Genomic DNA, 22,435 nt, shown 5'->3' with positions numbered 1-22,435 from the left:
AGGAACCAACAAGGCTTCTTCCAAAGTTGTGTCCATTTAAAACTTTATTTTGTATGTTCAGGACTTCACCAGAAACATAGAAACCTGTAGGCACAAATGACTTCATATCCAGAGTTTTTGAATAAAATATTTGCTAATGAAATTGCAACAACACATTTTCATGACAACTACATATCTTAATATTTCATACATACATACAAAAGTCATGCGTTGTAAAGAGTCATTTTGTCTAGATCATGTTTTTTGGCTGCTAAAATGTACTGTAGATCTTACATGTTTTAAATACGTCATATTTTTTTGTACATTTAAAGAGTTCATTATACCGATATCACATTCCCAAACAAAAGACAAAATGTAATAAAGCTGTGTATTTTCTTTATTTACCTTACATTTTATCCCCTGTATTAAAAAAGAGAACAAAATAAAACAAAACAAAAACAAAAACAAACAAAAAATCCCCACATAATTGTAACAGAGCAACACAAATGCTTTAAACCAGCTCACGAGTATGTAAGATACGTAAAATCTAGTAGTATAAACTAGGATGACAATGCAAGGTTATAAAATATGTTCTCTTTTGAGTCTGTGGTCCATAAGTAATATTGCTTCTGTACTGGCCTTGCTTAGATACATGCAAGTCCATGAAATAATTCATGGCTTATTACGTAGCAGGTGAGGAATCAACTGGGAATTAAAGGAAATGGTCCTCAAGCCGAACAACTGGCAGCTACTAGTTTGATTTCCACCTTTCCCATACAATTACTCTTTTCTTGCTATGAGGCACATTCAAAAAAAGTCCCAGGCCAAATTTCAGCCTGTAATAGTCTTGCAGTCATAAGCTTTTGAGTAATTCAGATCCCCAATATTTTACTTCTGCAAGATTCTTTACTATGTAAATAGTTCCTTCAGTTAAAGTAATAATGTTAAAAGGACCTTAGTCTATGGCCTTTTTTCTTTGAGTTTCTATCATTATTCCATGCTGGCTGCTGAGGGACGTGCCATGCACGATGACTTTTGGTACCAGTGGGAGACCTCTGCACTGCAGACCTCTGTAAGTGACCCATCGCCCCTTAGGTGTCATCATTCTTTTGGTTTTCCAGTTTCGTTAGTGGAATCCAGTGCTGCGAAGATGAGTATCATCAGTCATTTGCTTACAAACATAGTAGATGTATAAACATTTATAAAAGTCTTACTAAATGTGGTACTTCCAAATGTTTTGCGTCCCTGATCTGGAAATACTGTTTGATCTATTGACAGACCAACAAGAAAAAGACACACTTAGCTGTATAATCCGTACCAAGTTTTTTTATGCACTTTAGAAATGATTTAAGAACGTGAAGAGACAGTCGGACCAAACGCAGAGAGAGCACTGGCCTGGGACTGAGGAGATATGCTTCTATTCTTGGGCCTGCTGGGGAGCCTCTGTGCAGTTGCTTCCTCTCTTCATGCCTCAGTTTCACCACCTGAGAAGTTGAGATAATGATGATGTCCTTTTTGTAAAGTGCTTTGAGATTTATGGAGAAAAAGCGTCATGTAATTTATTGTTAAGGAAGAGCCTTAGGGCTTTTTTCATTATTTCTCTAATTTTATCCTCTAATGTAATAAAGTAAACACACAAAGTCCTGTCTTCTTTGAAATCAGTAGGAGTTTTATGCTTGATTTTAATGGTTCCAGAATTTCTTCTGAATTAATGACAAAAGTTGTGCTCCTTTCTAGAAACTGCTAGTAGCAATTCTTGCTCAAAGAAATGTATACTATCACTCTACCTGTGAAATGTCTGCACTTTTGTTTGAAAGTTGAAAGGAAAGCAAGCAATAATTCTGAAAGGAACAAGGTAACAATTTTTAATGCAAATACAGCATTTGAACAGCTCCTAATGCAACAGCATGCATACTAATAATACTAGTACTTGACTGCATTTTCCTGTACTATGATTTTGACATAAATATTAACCAAAAGCATGTGGGTTTGCTTTTATTATTTCAAAGCAGTTCCTAAGGTGCAAAGTGTAGCTTATACAATTTTGATGTGTCCTTTAAAAAAATGTATGTGCTTCTTTTATCTTAGATGGTCTTTGTTATTAGTAGCATACATACTTTACTCATTCATATTAGGGTTTTTGAAAGCTTTGTAGAGACATCCAGAAAAGCTCGCATTTTGTGCATTTTCTCCTTCCAAAGATTTTGAGAAGAGCAGTTTCCCCTGACAGAGTGTTTTGAAACAGTTTTTTTTTTCTATTCTGAACTTTATATTGCATTATAACACAGTACTGACTACAACTCTTGTTATAATACCCCAAATCCTGTAGGACTTATCTCAGCAAATCTTTTCTTGGAGACTCTTGTGGGCCCTAACTCCAGATGTAAGATTTGCTTCTATAAATAGTCACAGCAGTTCAAATTATGAGTTTAAATGGAAATATAAAATTATTCAGACAATACAAAGGCAAGACAACTAGTAGGGCATGAATGCAAAACCATTCTAATTGGAATACAGTAAAGAAGTTTCACTCAGCTCATGTGGAAATTTTAATGAAAACTTTGTATACTACACTGACCCATCTCCAAGAGTACCACCAGTTCAATAGACTAATAGATATTCATTCACTAATCACACTGTGTGTCCATTTAACCATCAACAGCATATTTTCCATAAAGGCTTTTGTAGGGGACTCCCCAGTCAGTCCTCCCTGCAGAAGATTTCTGTTTGTATAGGTGCACTGTTTTTATAAAATCTGATATTGTCCACAGGCATATATCTCCTCTTCTGAAATATACTGGGGACAGAAGCACAAGTCATTCTTGAAGCAATGGGTCCAGAAAAGGAGATGATCTCCATGTCTCCTACAGGAGATGGCTTTTCTTCATCCATGGCTCAAACACTGCATGACACTAGAAAGAAATCTCATGCGGGAGGGTAAAGAGAATATCTGTTCCTTTTAACTGTGCTATCCCCACACTTCTTTTAGTGTGAAATAGTTTGTTTATTTGGCATACCCGAGGCTACCTTGTCTGCACTGCCCCAACAGTCAGTTACGAAAATTGCAGAGATTTGTTTTTCCACAGCATTCTCAAAGGATGTGATGAATGCCACCCAGCATGCATTTATACCTTCTAGGTTCCTCCACAGCCATTTGTTTGTTTGTTTGTTTGTTTTCTGACATTAGACATTCTTCTTGTAGTTATATGCAAACATAAATAATATGAAGTTCACTTTCCAAATCTTTCACATTATGCTAAGGATGAAATTTCTTTTCTTCTGTAAATTACAAAAGTTAGATATCCTGGACTATCTTTTACTTCCTGATTTTCTTCACTGATAGCTAGAGTACATTACTTTTTAATTGTTGTTTTTTTTCGTAGTAATCACAGTAACTCATTTTTTCAAATTCCAAATATTTCTTTTAAGACAGATACTGATAAATAGGGTGTCATGTGTTGTTTGCTGTCTATAGGTTTTACATAGTTGTTGTCAGAGAGGTGAGACTATATAACTGACTTCTGACAGAGCGATTTCACATCACCACACATTTGCCTTTCAGCTTCTCTTTCCTTTTCTGCTGCTTGCTTTTTTTGCCATCAATTTGTAAACTCACAGTCCTGCGTTTCTCCAGGTTTAGTAATTCTTGGAATAATTCTTTCACGTTGTGGTTCAGCTTGGCAGAGGTCTCCATGAAGGCACATTTCCACTTCTTAGCCATGGCTTCTCCTTCACTGCTGTCCACCTCTCGATTTTGGTTCTCATCATTTTTGTTCCCCACCAGCATTATCGGAATGCTTTCTACGTCTCCTTTAATCTGACATATTTGTTCATAGATTGGTTTGAGTTCCTCCAAGGACTGTCGGCTGGTGATAGAGTAAACCAAAATGAAAGCATGTCCTTTAGAAATAGAAAGACGTTGCATGGCTGGAAATTGATGGCTCCCTGTAGTGTCAGTTATTTGCAAAGTGCATATGCTCTTATCACAGCTGATCACCTGCCGATAGGTGTCTTCGATGGTAGGGATGTAGCTCTCTCTGAAAGTGCCCTTCACAAATCTCAAGACCAAAGAACTTTTTCCCACTCCTCCTGCTCCAAACACAACAACCCTGTAATCATTGCTTTGCTCAGGCATGTTTCTCTTGTGTGTGTGTGTTGCTCAGCTAGCAGGAAAGATCTAGGAAAGAAGACAGACATTAATACAGGTATATGTGGGGAGTGCACTTTCTGATATCTTTCCCAGTAAGAGAAATGAATGTGATGTAAGTGATGGCATGCCAGTTGTAATAATTTAAGAAGACATGCAGTAAGTTACAGAATCATTTATTTCAGTAGTAAATTTAGGATTTGCAATCCAGCCTGAACTGGTAACAAAAGACCATCTTCATCACTTCATGACTTATTTTAAATTAACATTGTGACTTTCAGTATTCTTCCTACTGGGCTAATATCCGCAGAAATAAACTCTGCATCTGGGAAATGGTATTTCAGCAAGGCCAAGGCCTGAACAAATTGTAGAAACTGATTACTCTTCTGTCTCTAAAACAAGTCTTCTCAAATCATGGTTGAAAGACACCAGTTTACCCATGTATGACAGTCAAATGCTCTAAACAGGCTGTCTCTTCAGTAGTTAGGGAATTTGTCTCCACTACAACTGGCCAACACTCCTGTGCGACATCTGAGACATATTTGTAGCTTACTCAGAAAAAAAAATGAAAACAAAACAAAACCAAAAACAAACACAACCAACCAAACAAACCACCAAGTATGCTTTATTTCTAACTTGTTGGGAAAGTGTGCTTCACTTCAATGTGTTTTTCCACTTGCATTTCAGGTCAAAGAGTATCTTTTGGTAAACTGAGACTGTTCATTTCAGTTTGGCTTTTCATTCTAATCCTTATTTCACAGCAGAAGATATTTGACTGGAGAAATGCTACACTTATCAGAAAAGTTGCATAGGCACGTTCACAACATTTTTAAGCAGCTTATATTGTGGGGTAGGATCTTAAGTTACCCTTTGCCTGTCTAGCATGGGGAGAATAGGAGTGATGTAGAGGCACAGAAGTGAGTCGAACCCCCTTGACCTTATCTCAGCTACCAGCCCACACTGAATTTTGTGCTTCTGGATCTTTGATGCTGCTGCTGCCCATGACAGTTAGATTAAAGCTATGGCTACCTATGCTGCGCTAGTGTCTTCATTTTGCTGTTCAAGCATACCCTGATTCCGTTCTCCTTCTTGTCCAGGGCATTCTTTTCTGTCCCAATTCTAATGTCCAAGTAAGGTGAAAACATCTGCCTTTACATAATGTAAATAGATGAAGGACTTGTATTCCTCACCTGCCACACTGTAGGCAGAATAAGCAGTGCAACTGGGTGTTCTGATCCTGAGGCAAAGTGGAGAGCTATCGCAGCTCTGCCTGCCCAGCCTGGCTTCAGGCAGAAGGCAGCTTCATCCCTTCCATCTCTTCTATGCTGCAGCTACTGTCACTCTCAGAGACCTGTTTAAAGATAGGAAAGACTGATAAATAAGAGCATTCATCCTGAGGCACTGAAGCAAACTTGTTTCTCTCTGACAGCAGAATTCATGGAATGGAAAGAAGAGTAGTCTCAGGAAACACTGCTATATTTGTTTATATAAGAGGGAAAACCCTCTGAGGAACAAGGAAAATGAGCAAGCAGCTCATGCTGTTGAGAGAACAAACAAAACAAAGTAGCAAGCAAGAAATGAGAGCAGAGGAAGACAGCAGGTCGCTGTTCTACTGAGAATAAACCTGTAGCTAAAAGCTGTAAACACACATTCAGAAGAGTCATTGAGCTTAGAGTCATGGGTGACTGCACAGAATGAGCTACCATACGAATTATAGTTTAATAATTTTTGTGAGCAAAAAGAGAGAAAAACATTACTATTTCATCTCAGAAGCAGTTTAAGCACTGCAGAGATAATACAAAGCCTAGGAACTATGGGATGGTGAGAAAAAAAGAAAATTTTTGCTATGAAAATCAATGAAATATGGAGTAGAGAAATAGAATTTTAAAAGTTAGCTGGGTGTACTCCTGCTACATGAAACTTCATGCTTCAAGCATACTCAGAAGTCTCCAAGAAAACTGGCACACGTGGTTACCCAGAAGTTAGAACAAATTCAAATGCGGCACTTAATATCATGAAGTATTAAACACCCAAAACCTTCTAAGGGAATCTGAAATGGCATGGTGACAGTCTTCAAATACATAGTAAGTTTTTGCAAAGAGGGAGAATGTACATCTGTAGTGGAAAAAAATGGAATTAATGGGTTTGCATTGTAGAAGAGATTCACATTAGACAATAGGAAAACTTCACAGTGGTAAGAAGAGCATACCTATTGTTTAGAGAGATTTTGCAGACTGTCTTTAGAAATGACTATAGAATCACAGGATAATTCAGGCTGGAAGGGACCAGAGGTCTCTGGGTCAGCCATGAGACCAGACAAGGTTGTTCTGTCCTGTCCACCTTTGAAAACCTCCAACATTTCCCACAGCCTCTCTTGGCAACCTCGTCCTCTGCTAAATTACCCTCAGTGTGATTTTCCCCTTATATCTAGCCTGAAATACTTGTGTTTCAACTCATACCTGCTGCCCCTCCTCTTCCCACCATCCATTGTTGTGAAGAGATTGACTTCATCTTCTCCATAGCTCTCCTGTAGGTTTTGGGGGACTGCTGTTTGGTGTTCTCCGAACTGTGCCTCCTCCAGGCTGAACCAGCCGCGGTCCCTCCGCCTGCAGGGCAGGACGGTGCTGCAGCCCCGGACACCTCCGTGCCCTCCTCTGAACCTGCTCCAGTTTATCGATGTGTTTTCTCCGCTGGGGGTGGCAGAACCAGAGAAACCACAGAGCTGTTGTCTCACGAGTGCTGAGCAGAGGGGGATTATCACCTCGCTCACCCGACGGGCCGTGCTGCTGTTCGTACAGCCCGGGACACGCGGGCCCTTCAGTGCAGCCAGGGCCACTGCTGGCCGTGCCCAGCGCGCTGCCCAGCGCGGCCCCACGGCCTTCCCCACAGAGCTGCCCCCAGCCTGCGCTGCTGCGGGGGTGGAGCATCTTAGTTGTGGTTTATTCTGTCTCACATGCAGGTCTGTTAGTCTGAAAGATCCTCAGTTTTACCAAGATAAACAATACAGATTGTTTTATTTTTGTTCTGTTCAGGAGCTGAGAGCAAATAAAACAAAAAGCTCATAAAAGGCTTTTTGATCACACTGGAGAAAGGCTTCCCTAAACCATTTTTTAATGTGGTTGTATTTTCTGCATGGAACTTGTCAGAGATTCTCCCACAGTGAAAATCATTCTGTGTGACTGTGGGGTACTTGCACCCAATTGCGCATTTCAGAGAATCATAGAATGTCCTGAGTTGGAGGAGACCCACAAGGATCATCGAGTCCACCTCCTGTCCCTGCACAGGACAACCCCACAGGTCACACCATGTGTCTGAGGCCTTGTCCAGTCTCCTCTTGAACACTGTCAGGCTTGTGGCCGTGACACCTCCCAGGGGAGCCTGTTCCAGTGCTCCACCACCCTCTGGGGGAAGAACCTTTTCCTAATGTCCAACCTAAACCTCCCCTGGCACACCTTCCTGCCATTCCCTCGGGTTCTGTCGTTTGTCACCAGAGAGAAGAGCTCAGCGCCTGCCCCTCCTCCTGCCCTTGTGAGGAAGCTGGAGCCCCATGAGGTCTCCCCTCAGTCTCCTCTTCTCCAGGCTGAACAAACCCAGTGACTTTAGCTGCTCCTCATACGGCTTCCTCTCAACTTGCCATCAACCAGAACCCCCAGATCCCTCTCTGCAGAGCTGCTCTCCAGCACCTCGTCCCCCAGTCTGTATGTACAGCCAGGGTTGCCATGTCCCAGGTGCTGAATACAGCACTTGCCCTTGTTAAACTCCATGCATTTGTTAATGCTTTTCATACCACCCTATTAGTGTATTGATTTTTCATTTTCTTAAAATATGTTAAGTAAAACACACAAGAAGGCAAAATAAAATACAACATTGTTTCGTGAGCTTTCAATATTCTGTCTAATGTGGGTATGGAAAAAATAACTTGAAAGAAGTTTGACTTTTCAGATGTATAATACAATATCCTCTCTGATTCATACTGTGAGAACCTGTCTGTTACATAATCTGCACGTAGAAAACAGCAGTTGCCTTTTACACTTTAGAACTAAGTTATTCTGGAGTTTATATGTAATAAGACTTCATTTCCTGCCTTTGCTGCTTTCATAAGCTACACCAGTCAAAATTTACTGTTGTCCTCCGAAATGACCGTTTAACAAAACTATCCTCACTTAAAAAGGCAAAGCACTTTTCACAACACACATCTATATCCTTTGTTTTTTAATTGCTTGGTTGTAAAGTTCAGCAAATTAGTGAGCCTCCATACACCTCTGCTGACTTAGCTCTCTTTTCTGCAGATGCCCAAGGCTTGAGTTGCTCTAGCTCAGCTGCTGCAGGTGAGCTTGACAGGCAGCTGACTGGGACAAAAAGCTGCCTCGAGTTCAAACTCAACTACAAACCTTTGTGCTGGTCTGTGTTTGTCCTCCGGCTGTTTCTGACATGCCAGGTAAAAGAACTGAAGAGTTGTTCTTACAGGAGGGTACAGTTTAAGGACTGAGTCATTTTGATATTAAGTCAGTCATTTTGTTATATAGCTATAAGAAAAATATGCATTTTAAAATGTTTAAATGAAGTACTCCACATTACAGACTATGCACTTGGTAGTTCAAACTCTTAATGTTCTTTGGGTAAGTAATTACATGTGGGTGTGTTAGCATTTACTAAATCAATGTCACTGATCCTGTAGTTAGCCACTGGATCTCCATGGTTATCTCCTATTTTTAGTAATTTTTTATGGTATAACTTTTCAGCCAATTGTATTTATGACTTGCCTCTTATGTTTGTATTTAATCCATGAAGAACATACGCAATACCTACCAGGCAAAAGGTATAGGGAGGCAGAAAAATAACTTCTGAAAATTAATCTACTTGAATACATACTCTGAGTAACATGAGAGTAGAATCTCACAGCTGGTGAACTCTTTCAGTTCAGTTGAAAACAAGTATGCAAAAAATTGCTTACTGTCCAGTATTTCCACAGTTTTGGTTTTGTTGCAAAAGATTTTCATTATGTTTGAATTGCTAGACTTCCATGAAATGTCACAGATTGCAACTTACTTTGAAATTGTTTAGCTAGACGGTATCTTTTAGGGTAACACTCATTTTATAAAACAAACTGATATCACCTTTTCTGTCTGGAGTCAGAGGCTTTGATTGCATCTTAACTGATCCAGTTCTTGAGGTTTTATGATGTCGTACTGAGATGTCAGTCTGATATGCAACTGTTAGATACTGTGTATTAATTTCTTGAAAGCTCTTTTTCCTCAGGTAAAATAACCTCATGTCAGTCACTGAATTGTTTTTAAGTCTAAGGAGATGTTTCTGTATTGTCATTGTCATGACAAAAATCCAATAATGTACAAGCAATGCATTTATTTCGAAAGTTTGCTTCGATTTAAATTAACAGTCCATCAGGCTATCCAGTGATGACACCACTATGCAAACATACAAGGTGCAAGGTGAAGAATAACTTCAAATGTAGCTATAAGACAGATTTCAGCATGGTTATAAGGTCAATGGCCATTTCACTGTATCAAAGGTGGAAAAGGTACAGATTACATACAAGAACGGAAGAGACCTCCGCAAGTTTTTAATTTTTCCCACTATGATATAAACAGGCATTTCTTGAGGAGTATTTTCACCATATCTGCCAATTAACACGAACTTAAAGAATGGAGATTTTCCTGCTTCCAGTGTCTTCATCTTTTACTACAAGACTCACTTTTTCATTCATTTTCTTTCTTCTTCTTTGCTTGCCTTTCTTTGGTCTTTTCAAATCAATGGAAAGTTGAACACACTTGAAGACAAAATGATAACAGTTAAAACTGCTTTTTCTTGCAACATGAGGTTCTAGTCCATGTGGAAAGCACTTTTTTTATTCTCATACTGAACAAAATGTTCTTTGAAAGTCTGCTTCTTGATAAGCAGCTGTTGTAATTTGTGACTTCGCTGCATAATTGCTGCAGCGCTTTTGATTTATGTTAGCTCTGGCTTTTATGCAGGTGTTGTTCTTGCCATCTTTGTTAACAAAAAAGAATATTTTAATACAGTTCATGTCTGTGTCATTGATATTTGAGGAAAGCCTTGGCCAGAGATAAGTAAGAGACACAATCAGATGTTATTATTAAACATATTTGTAGGAAGCACAAATTCAAACTACAAATTCAATCTGTTTTGACTGAAACAGTTTCCATTTTGGAGCTAGACTCTACGACGTTTGAATTTGCATAGAAAAGTCATCATTTAGAATTTTCTAACCAAGATGAGAGTAGTGGGTCAGTCTGTACAAAACTGGATGGGACTAAGAAAGAACAGAAAGCTGAAACTTCTCTGTATGACCAGAATGGCAGCAAACAAAGTGTGTGCTTTTGGGGGGCTTTGGCCCAGGTGATTGTAGTGTTTACTTTCAAATATGTAGAATAGAAAAAGCAAAGAAAGATAAAAATGGCTCTATATTTTCAATGTTGTCTAAAGTGTTTCTTACATCTCGGGGAAGATTCTTCACTACATTACAAATGCATATGCTACACTACAGACACAGTGTGTGTATTAAGCCAGGATATAAATTTTGGAAAGTTTTTTTCAGAGAGGTTCTCTGAGAGGTTTTGCAGATTCCCTTCCTACTTCTGGGCTAACATAGAAGAGCAACAGAAAGGACAGGAGTCTTTCAGAATAATTTGTCACAGTTTTGTGCTGAATTTACAGAATATCCTTCTAAGAGCATCTGTATGTAAAGGAGGAAGAATCCAGCCCTTATACTGTCTTGTGGTCAGAGATGCTGTCCTCCGCTTTAGCAAATTTTCATATTTTCATCACACGGATGTTGAAAATCTCATTCCTAAAATGTCTTCTCAAAATTCTTTGAAGCCCTATAAATTATCATATCAAATAGATCCTCTGGTAAAACAAAAAATCCAAATACATAGTTGTCACAATAAGGAAATCTTTACTAGCTCTTGAGCTGTGACATGGCCATCAGAGATTGTGGCAAAAATAGTTTCACTGGGCCAGAAAGAACTGGAAAAAGAAAGGGCAGAGAAGGCAGAGAATTTGATGAGTTTTCTATAGGGGCAGTAAGTAGCATGGGTTTCTGAAACTACGTTCAACCAAAGTGGCATCGCTTGTTGAAGAGGAAGGCAGGACTGGTGACAGAAGAATTAATGATGCAGAAGGGTCTGTTGATTGCCTTGTCTGCTGAGGGTTCATGTGCAGATAACACAGAAGGTGCTGGATCTGATCCAACAAAGAGCTTCAGAATTAGGAGTACACTTCAATGATTTGCTCTGTTGTTGTCAAAGAGCTTTCAGAACTAAACCCTTGAGTAACAGGTATATAATAATGAACTATTATCATACAACAAGATTCAGCATCATTGAACATGCTTACTATATGAAAAAATCTTTTTTTCATGCAGAAAAAGCAATGACATGCTAAGTTAACGCAGGGTGGACAGATGTCTTACTGGTTGTCACTTCCTATTTAGTGGATTGGCTACTCTTAAAATTAAAAAAGGAGAACTTCATTACTTATTTCCTGTTTAAATTCAGGCTTTATTTTAGACATGTTATATAATTCATTGACTTAAATGGAGCTACTCTTATATTTATTTTTCTGTTCAAGCTTTTTGGTAAACTGGTACCTTAGACTTTTAAGTGCTTACAGTCAAAACTCAGTGAGAATCAACTCAGAAGCCTTTGCTTATGTTTAGTTAGGTATCCATGAATTCATACATCAAAATAAAAATGCCAAGATAACAGCATTGTATTCAACTCCCTATGGGATTGAATTTTTTGGGTTTTCTCCCAAGCTTAACAGACTAAATACTGTAGTTTTGGCTCAGTTTTCAGTAGATTTAATTTACCTGAGTAAAGATGGAAAGATCAGCTTACAATGTTGTATGTTCACCTCTCAATATGTAGGACATGATACCGTTGGCTAGAACAGTAGGGTTATTAATTGGAATCTGTCATTCATATAAATGCAGCATCAGAGACTCAGTCTGACCCTTCATCCCTTCTATTTTTTTAATAGCAGAATACTCTTTTTGGCAATAAGCTATGACTTACATGCTGTAGCAAACTTCTGCTTCTCCAGATGTCCACTTGCCAAAATAGGTGACTTTTTATTCTGTGTTCTTGCAGAAAAAGATGTGGCTTTTAAGTTTCCTGAATGGAGAAATACTAAAAACACACAGGGAGGAAAATTTCCAAAATAATCATTTTACTTTAGAGGCTTTGGATGTTAAACTCAATATACTGCGAGATCCATGATAAAAATCTCAGCAGAGGCAATAATCTAATTCCATATAAATGTGTGCACAGAAGAACATGTGCAGAACATACACAGAAGAACCATGCATCCATGGAAGACTGGTTTCCATTCAGCAGAACAAAATGTACAAAGACCAGTGGCTCTTTTGTCTTTCCACTGTAGTCTTCAATTCCTTAATGTTAATTTGAGGCTATTTGTGCACATCTTCTATAGAAGCAGAATTGAAGGTTAAGGGTTTCTGACTTATGAATATAACTCCTGTCTTTAATTTTCCTTGCTGGGCTGGAAAGGATAGCTTGATTGCTGTCCTGACCACCTTAACACTTCTCATATTCTTCCACAGCCTGAATAACAATACCTCATTCAAAACAACGTGGTTTAAACCGAGAATATCAGTATCTATCCTTGTTGTGCTCCAAAAGCCCTACCAGCCAATATAATACATTTCACAATTGGTTTGTTGGGCAATAAATTGTGAATAGGTTAGAGCAGCAAGTTTCAGGACCGCAACAACTACCTAAGAAATGCAATCCCATTGTCAATATGCTTCCAGGCACAGGTAAGGAGCCTGTGCCTCCATCGAAAGTTTTCTGTAAATCAGGAAGAGTTGAAAATCAGCAGTTAAAGTGGGGAATGATACAGAAATGACAGCTTTCTGATAGGAATTTCTAAATGTTCACAAGAAGCTATTTTCTGTCTATTATGCACAATTTATCACAAGTTGATTTGGGGGGAGATTTTACTGATTTTTCTTTTTACTTGAAAGTGTGTTTTCTTTAAGAAACAGTTTGAAAACCTGCATCTCAGGACTTTCACAAAACTGAATACTTTCCTTACTGCCTTTTTTAAAAAAACATTTTAACACAAAAGCAATTTCATACTAATCACTGCCCTTGACTTCAGTGCTTTTTATTTTGAAGTAAAAAAGGTAGGTTTAGTCTTTAGAGTAGTTTATTCTCAATTCATGTTTCTTTTCATAGCAGCAGTAGACCAAATTAAAAAGCTTAAAAAATATTTTCTTAGTAACACATGGTAGCATTTTAATGTTTGAATGAACAAACTGGGAAAACTGTAATGGTTTTTAGTTAGGTTTACAGCAATATTTTAGCTACTCATGGTAGCTAATATTTGATTATGTAAATTAGTAACTTTTTCAGAATAGATAAAAGCTGTCAGTCTAGATTTTCAGGAACAAATACAAAAATAAATAAAATTTTTAAAAATAAATAAAAGAGGGTAAGCCTCCTTTTCTTAACTTTACATTAATTTTAATTCAGAACTACTGGACATTTTGGGAAGGAAACACCTGCAGCCCAGGAACAGATTTGCTCTTTTGATATAGCTGCTCTATCACATACAGATTTTAAATGAGGATGCTAAAAGGCTGTCACAACTTCATTTGACACTTACTCAGATCCAACTAAGACCGGTTCCATTACCTGCAGTCAGCGTGAGGGTGACTGCATTTTGTTGTCATAGCATAACGCAGCCCTGCACAGCCAAAGAAACCAGAGGCTGATTTTCATTACAGATACAGAAGTCTAACATTTAACTCTAATTTATTTGCTTGAGCAGAGGTGCTCCTGACCTCGGTGTGAGTGGAAAAGTGCATTTGTCACAGACTTGACACACCCTATTTGACATTTTGCTCTCATCTTCCTTTGATACTCATTTCAAGAATTATACAGTAATCAATATTTTGTGATTGAAAACAAATCAATACTTTTTTTTCTCAAAAAGCCAAAATAAAGTATGTTCTGTCTCAATTCATACATATAGTTGCAGTGTCATTTGGTTAGCCTTTTCCACTGTCTTTCCAGCAGTAAGATAAGATAATTTAATGCATATTTCAGTTTTAGTGCAACAATAAGAATGCAGTGAATGTATCTGTACATTGATACTTCGAAACCTTTGTTTGAGTAGAAAGTAAAAAATAACAAATGGTAAAAAAAAAATCATTTTTTTTTCCTAGTACATGTAAGGAAGTTATACATTTAAAAGATAAAGTAATATTGATAACATTATGTATTCATCTTTTACAAAATTGCCTTTTTTATTCATCTATGCAAAACTGATAATTGTTCAATTAGACTTAGTAATACCAAGTATTAAGGGGAAAGTAACAAACATTTGGAATCAGCCTTACATACCAAACCAAATCTCCCACAGTGAACTGTTTCAGTTTAAGTGTACAAATGGCCTGATATTCACATGCAGTGTGGGAGCTGGAACATTCAAGTGCAGCTTATTATACATGACAGAATAGTTACTGAGGTACAGTGTGAATTGAAAGCAATGCAATGCAGTATGTCAATCAAGACAAAACAAAACAAACAAACAAACAAAAAAAAGCAAGGATCAGGTTATAAAGAGAAAGAATAAGAGGAAAAGGGAATATGGAATTGAATGTGGTCATTTTGCAGGACCATCTTTGAACCAGAGTACTGTTTCTTGCAGATTTTTAAAATAAGCTAAGTTTGAGATAATAGAGCACACTGTCACAATGAATGTGTTTTGCTTTTTCGTATGTGATGGTGGGACCTTTACATGGGCAGGTATGTTGGTTAGTACAACAGAAAGTTATCAGGTGATCCTCAAAGGAAGCTAGAAACAACACTAGTAAAAACTTCAGGAAGAGCATTATCAGTTTATGTGTTATCCACTATCTTTGTTCACACTACACAGACTGCAGTGCCAGTGCAATATAATCCTGACAACTTGGCCAGAAGGAGCCATGCCTCTGAACTCCATCTTCCAAGGAGCTCTGCTCTGCACTGTGAGAAGAGGATATTATTCAGGCTTATGACCATCAGGGCTTATGTATCTGCTGGTGTAAACAACCTAGAATAGAAATACGCTTTCATTTGGCTTTTATGTGAAATGTGTAGAAAACTGTGTTTCCAGAGACCCCGACCCTTTTGCAAAGAGACGTTTTAATGCAGGCAACTTCCAGTGAAAAGCAAGAATGGTATTTAGTGCTGAAAGAGACTTTCTGGATTATCAAGTCTAAATCTTTGCCTTTGCAGGCAACCATTTCACATAATCCCTTCCATCAAGTTCCAACTGAAGAGCATTTAGAGACCTTTCTGTTACTTCAATAAGGAGGTAATTTCAGAACCTTGCTGCTCTAATTGTTTGAAACCTTCCAGCCTAAATGTATTCACAGCCCATTTATACCCATTCGTTCTTCTCTCTTCCCAGAGATGATGAGAAATAGCCGTACATCACAACCATTCCCCCAGTTCCAGGGGCCATTGATTTGCAGCCGTGTATTTGAACCTGTTCCACATTTGGACAGCTCTTCATGCAGCATGAGAGGGAGCATGAAACCCAGAGGGATATCACATTTCACAGCCCCTGAATGATGGCACAGATGCTGTTCTGCGAGAATCGGGCACTACTGCATTTAGTAAGCACAGTCGGACCCTGGGGGGGCAGCTCCTGAACATGACTGAAGTCCATCAGTACAGAAAACTAAAAGGGGAAGGGAAGCCAAAACAGCCCTCTGACCCAGAATTAAAAATTGTGAGACCTGCAAGCATTTTAGATACAGTAAACTTTGCAAATCCTGGGAAAGGGGTAACAGCAATCAGTTGAAACAGCTACATTTACATGCAAAGGTATGGGGATGTACGCATTACATATCTATACATGTGTGCATTTAGAAAAAGACATATGTGTTTTCATGTATGACTAGATACTCATGAAAACCAGACATTCACAGAACGCTTTAAAAATAAAATACATCAAATTTTGTTGGTCCATTCTGGGCTGACCCAGCTGTGACTGAGTGCCGCAGCATACAGAGCATCCCACATTTCACGGGGAAGATAGCAGGACAAGAAGTATTATCAAATCTGAATTCAGTCATTCACAGATGCTTGAGAATGGCCTTTCATTATTTATTTTCTTACATTAAATTGAGAGAGGCACAATCTACTGAACAAATAAAATATTGCTTGCCTGTCAGTGGAATGCTGCGAAGTTGTATTTGTTTCAAAGAAAGCAACACCTCCTGTTATTTTATTCACACTCAACATTTTTCTATTCTTTCATCAAATAGGTTAAAATATAGGTTTCATTTTAAAAAAATGGATCTCTTCTTAAACCACTGCAATGCCAGCAGTATAAACTAGGGCAAAATTCATCACATTGAGTTTTAATGAAAGATAGTTTAAAAAAAAGGGGTTATAAAGTCACTACTAACATCCCAGGATAAAGAAAAATGATGTTGTTTAACTGGTCAGTATGTATATGACCAGACTCTGTCTTCCTTGTCAGCATCAGCTTATAGCATGCCATGTTCTTCACATAAAATATGTGCCTAGATCAAATCTTGGAGTCTTAACTCACACAAAACTCTATTGACTTCGGTGGAAATTTTGCCTGAGTGAGGACTATGGATTTTAGTCAAAGGAAATAAAGACATCTAATCTCATTGGAAAGCTACGTTTATCGTGCGAGGCGATGTAGAAAAGCAATGGGGGGGGGGGGGGAAGAAAAAAAAATAATTACCTGTGCAGGAACAGAAAGCTCCAAATACTCTTCAGTCTGTGCCTGTCATCACGCCAGCTGTTGACCCTCTCTGCCCTGGGTTTCCTCCAGCAGCGCGGGGTCCCTGCCTTGCTCAGGGTCGGGCTGCTGCCTCCCCGCTGCCTGCGCGGCTGCTGCGCGCCCTGCGCTCCGCGGCTCCGCGCCCGCCGCCTCCCCCGCTGCCGCGCAGGGGCTGCCGCTGCTCTCGGCGCGGTTGCCGCCTCTTTCTCTCTGCTTTTACGGGTGGACTGGCTCCAGCCTGTGCTGGTGCTGCTGCCTAAATGGCGTCTGCAGAGCTCATCCAGGCTTTTAGCTGCCACCTACTGAGTAACCGTGGAATATATATGTACGTGTGCATATAGGCTGTAATTTTCTGGATTTCTCAACAAATGTAGTAGATGTTTACAACTCCTCGTCAAGCTCTTCAAATGTGCTGTAGTTTATCTTTTAAAGCTGTACTTTACATTAATCTGTGCTCATAATTCTCCCTTTCTTTCGGCACCTAAACATGGAACAAGCCTATTCCTTTCTAAAGTTTATACTATTACACAGGGATTTAGCCTGTGCTTTTTACTGGTAGTGCCCCATGGTAGCGTGCGTGCAGAATTTGCCCTCACTTATTCAAAGAGTCTGCAAAGTGCTTCTGCAGTCACAAACTGTGTGGCTTCTCTGTAATTTCCAAAGGCAACAGATTTCACTTCTCAGTGAGTGTGTCCTTATTGTGAATATGCCTCTAATTTTCCTTGAAAATAGTAGAAGTACCTGATAAGATTTAGAGTTATGATTTTCCAGGACTTTTACTCATTCAGTTTATATTACAAGTCTGGGAAATTTTAGTTCTTGAACCCTATTCCAACAGGATGAATGTTCAGACTTTTAAGAACATAATCTTTTCAAAATACTGATTCTTTCCAAAATTGAATTTACTTCAACTACAAGTATCAGTATAGCCTCTTGTAATTCTTTCCTTACATGTCTAAAGAACTGAAATCTTTCGTTTACAGATCGCACATGTGTACCTGCACCAATGGACACAAGGTCCAGTTCTACAGCTTCTACCTGGGCTTTCTCCCATTGAATCCCTGTGAGATTTGTCTGAGCAGAAGCACAGTAGTGGATTGCCACTCTATAATACACTGTAAATCATACTTGTATCATATTCCTCTTGCTATCTCTGCTGAAAATTAGTGTGGCAGTTCCCACCCTTCTAGCAATGGTCTGTAATGCTGCTGCTTTAAGTGGGGTTGTTCAGGGGCGCCAGACAAGGCAGACTTCCGAAACCTTGGGTGTTCCTCAGCTCATCATAAATATGGATTATTCATATGTGGTCCCAGCAGGGGATCCCACAGACCTAACCCCAGGCCAGCAGCACACAGGCCAGCAGCAGCAGAGCAGAGTAAAGATTTTCCTGCTCTAAGCGGCAGGGAGGTTGCATTGCTCTGAATGCTGATCTGAAGCGGGGCTGAGTGAGCAAGGTCTGTTCACAAGAATTGCGCTTCTCTCAGGAGCATCAGGGGCCTCTGTTCTGCAGCTCCAAAATACATAACAGTGTGCCTCATGTTTTGCCAAGTGGAAAGGAAGGAGCAGAGGGCAAGGGCACAAAGCCTCGTGAGACTATTTCTCTTACAAGCTTCTTTCACAAAGAAAAGTCTTAGGCAAGCTACGTGATTGTTAGGTTTCTGTGTTGCATCCTGATCTAGAGAGGGCATTTAAGGAACAAGAGACCTCCTTAGTTAGCAAAATATGAGCTGCCTAAAGCTTGAATGCACATTTAGCACAAAACTGCATGTGCACAGAAAGCATAACTTCTGAGTTAAAATTCAGTCCACGGCTCATGTACAGCATGGAAAAATGAGAAAGTCTTCAGTTTCTCCGTAAAAGTTTAAGATGTAAACAGTTGCTCACTTGTAAAGATTTTCTCTCTGCAAGGCAGAACATAATCTTGACAAAGAGCAGCCAGAAAAGAGCACAGATTAAGGTCAGTTTTGTCCTTTCTGGGATGGTTTTCCTCCTGTTAACCTCTGTTTCTCTGTAATGCTTTCACTAAACCACACCCCGGCTAAAATGCATCCCTATTCTCTTGCATACTTGGAAAGAAAGCTACTGTCTTAGCAAGAAATCTAGTTCTTCCCTACAACTATCCTTAAAAATGGCTAATAGTTACCACAAATCTATAATAATACCTTTCTATCTTTCCATACTATATATCCAAGTTGTGCTTGAAAATGAGCTAATGAGTTGTCTTCACCAGCAGTGCCTAGGACATTACAAAAGAACTTAGCACACTTTTTTTTTTTTTTTCCAGAAAGGTTTACTGGAGATTTTGTCCAATAGGAAGAAATTAATCTTAAGAAAAAATTGTTATTAAGAGTGTTTCTCCAGGACAGTTGATGGTCAGCAGGGGATCTGTTAACACCCTGTACTTGGTGCAGTTATTAGAATACTAGTCTGTGAACATGATATGACTACAGTTACAGAACAGGTTATCACAAAGGCTGTATTTTGTATTTATGTAGTGCATTTGAATCTTAGGCAGTTTCTGCCATTTTGTAAATGAAGCATAAAATTTTAGTGCTCTTTTTAGTGCCTGCACACTACTTTGAACCTGAAAACCCAAAAAAACAGGTAACCAGCAAGTCAGTACTGTATATAATTTTGAAAATTTAATAAACAAATTATTTCCTGTACTTTTAAAATTTTGCTAAAGTTCATAATAGCCTATTTACAATGCACTGGAGCATGTGACTATCTCTATTAGAATTACATCTGTATAAAGCAAATGTGATTAAAACTCATACATAGTGTATCAGGCAGTTAGTGGTCTATCAGGCAGTTAGTGGTCTACACCAATGCCATGAGATAATGGCACCTGATTCTTCCTGGGTATAATTAAGATTCTCATTTATGTTGAAGTGACTCCAGACTACCTCTTGATTCAATTGGTGTTAGAAAGATGGATCCTTATCTAGTATGTTTTAAAAGTAAAATGTCGTCTGACAGCCAGAGCTGCTCTGTGAAGTGTTGTGGAGAAAGCTCAAACTGCAATTCCTCTGGACAAGGATGTCTTACATTGTAATATTTTCAAGCCCTATGGATAGATGATAGATGAAATACTGGTATTGCTAACCGTGGTCTTTTAGTTCATCACTTTGCAAGGTAACATTGTATTGTACACAAAAGTTAAAAATAAATTTAAAAAAATAAATTATTGTTGTAATAAAACTCTGCCTAGCTCTTAGCAGGCAGTAAAAGAAAGCAGCTACTCCAGCAACATGGCAAGACATGTCAGTCTTATAGACTGTAGATAGAATTGGTAGTTTGGAGAAAATATTGTCAGATCCCATAGAGCACAATTTTCTTCTCATTTCAATTTCAGTGGATTTCAGCCCAGGCTTTCTCACTCAAACTTGTAATATGATGAACGCAGTCACCTTTAGACACCCCTTTGACCTGCAGTTTCCATGATTGGCTGTATTACTCTGAACCAAAAGTTTTCAAGTTTTCACCTGGTTCCTGGTGAAGGGAATAGTGCAAGAAGACATTTTTACCTTATTGTCTAAGTGAGGATCATAACTGCAGGGATTGCTTCTCTACACTTGAGAGCAAGCGTTTGCTGTTGATTTACAGGGAAAGCAAGACAAAGCTTAATCCTCACTAGCTTCTGGGATATCGGTTACCATAAAGTGATTGAAAGAGGTAGGCTATTGACTCCATTCTCTAATATCTGTCCAGGTACATAGGGGAGAGAGTTATTGTCACTGAAAATTTGAAGCTAACTGCATTTAACCTGATCTTCTGGGAAAAAGGAAGAGAGTGTAGCACTGCTCAGTATTTAGCATGGTCATTTCCAAAAAAATATACTGATAACATTTATAATAACCAAAAAAGAACAGAAAAAACAAAATTTCTTTGTTGTGAAGGGCAAAAAACTATCACATTTAACTGTCCTTTTTTTCTTTTTCTCCAGAGATACACCTTACTAAATCATGCACAAACACAGGCACACACAAAATAATGATTCAACACCAACAAATTGCATAAAACTGTAAATACAGAGAAAGTGACTATGCTCTGTAACAAATACATAAACAATATTTAATATTATTATGAAGAGTTCATGAAATTTCCAAAGTCTTAAGAACCCTTTACAGCAAAACAGAGTATTTCTGGTTTTGTTAATTTGTGTAAGCATCCATCACATAATATACGATAGAAATTAGCATATTAAGAACAGTCTTTCCACTTGCTGATCAATAGTCACACTAAACCCTGCACTGTGTTTGACCTATAGGCATCCAGGCATAATGAAGGAAACCTCTATGAAGGAGGAAGTTTAAGAAACTTGTGACCTGATATATGTAGATAAATGACATTAACCAGAAGAGTAATTCATCGATCTTAACTCTGCTATCCATGGGTGCCAATATGTTACTGCGCATAAATGGTTTTTTGTACCAAGCATTTAGATACCAGTGAAAACAAAGGAGAAGCAGAGTTTCAGTACTGGGATTACTCTTCAACATTTACATGAGACTGAGAATGAGCAAAGAAAGTCCAGCTATTACCAATGTAATTACAGCTCACAGGAGGACAAATAAGATTTTAGGTAGTAAAAAACTTAGATTCATAAGAGCATAATGTCTTAAAAATTCAAATATTCTGTGAACTACTTGCATTGCACCTGAAATAAAATTTGTAAAAGGAAAAAACCACACATAATTGTGCAATGCTTTGGTTTTTAATATATCCATTTATCTTGTACCCCTTAAAAAGAGAACAATCCCATTCAGGTTTTACAGCAGCTCTTAGGTGTAAACCATTACAGGGCTTACAAAGACTGAGTGATTGGTGAAAGAGTTATAACCACTTTACTCAGGACTCATTGATAATTACCAGACAGAAAACGTCACACTCTATAAAAAAAATCATTATTTACTATTAATATATTAACTTCTTTAATTTTACAGCACTACAAATGTACATAACATGTATACACAAATACAAAAATTATCATTTGTTATTATTCATATCAGAAGATGTAGATAGGCTGGATCGTTGGGCTGAGGCCAATCGTATGAGGTTTAACAAGGCCAAACGCCAGGTCCTGCACTTGTGTCACAACAACCCCATGCAGCGCTACAGGCTTGGGGAAGAGTGGCTGGAAAGCTGCCTGGCAGAAAGAGATCTGGGGGTGTTGACTGACAGCCAGCTGAACATGAGCCAGCAGTGTGCCCAGGTGGCCAAAAAGGCCACCAGCATCATGGCTTATATCGGGAGTAGTGTGGCCAGCAGGACTAGAGAAGTGATTGTCTCTCTGTACTCAAAACTGGTGAGGCCCCACCTCGAATCCTGTGTTCAGTTTTGGGCCCCTCGCTACAGGAAAGGCGTTGAGGTGCTGGAAAGAGTTCAGAGAAGGGCAACGGGGCTGGTGAGCGATCTGGAGCACAAGCGTGAGGGAGCTGGGGCTGTTTAGCCTGGAGAAAAGGAGGCTGAGGGGAGACCTTATCGCTGTGT

At 38.8% G+C, this 22,435-nt stretch overlaps 1 protein-coding gene across 2 annotated transcripts; it reads right to left on the bottom strand.

The window, feature by feature from the left end:
* Positions 1-406: 406 nt before the first annotated feature.
* On the bottom strand, positions 407-17,032 carry DIRAS2 (DIRAS family GTPase 2). Of its 2 annotated transcripts, none has more exons than XM_065656364.1 (3): positions 16,904-17,032; positions 5,317-5,477; positions 407-4,156 (listed from the first exon to the last, which is right to left on the bottom strand). In XM_065656364.1, exon 3 carries the CDS (start codon positions 4,112-4,114, stop codon positions 3,515-3,517), a length of 600 nt encoding a protein of 199 aa, XP_065512436.1. In that variant the 5' UTR covers positions 4,115-4,156; positions 5,317-5,477; positions 16,904-17,032; the 3' UTR covers positions 407-3,514. The 2 variants fall into 2 exon arrangements, with proteins under 2 accessions (XP_065512436.1, XP_065512437.1); XM_065656365.1 differs by lacking the exon at positions 16,904-17,032 and adding an exon at positions 12,184-12,247.
* Positions 17,033-22,435: the final 5,403 nt, after the last annotated feature.

Source organism: Caloenas nicobarica, chromosome Z (genome assembly GCF_036013445.1).
Source record: "Caloenas nicobarica isolate bCalNic1 chromosome Z, bCalNic1.hap1, whole genome shotgun sequence".
Taxonomy (NCBI): Eukaryota; Metazoa; Chordata; class Aves; order Columbiformes; family Columbidae; genus Caloenas; species Caloenas nicobarica.
The sequence above is the reverse complement of the archived record's forward strand: the minus strand, read 5'-3'. Positions and strand labels throughout refer to the sequence as shown.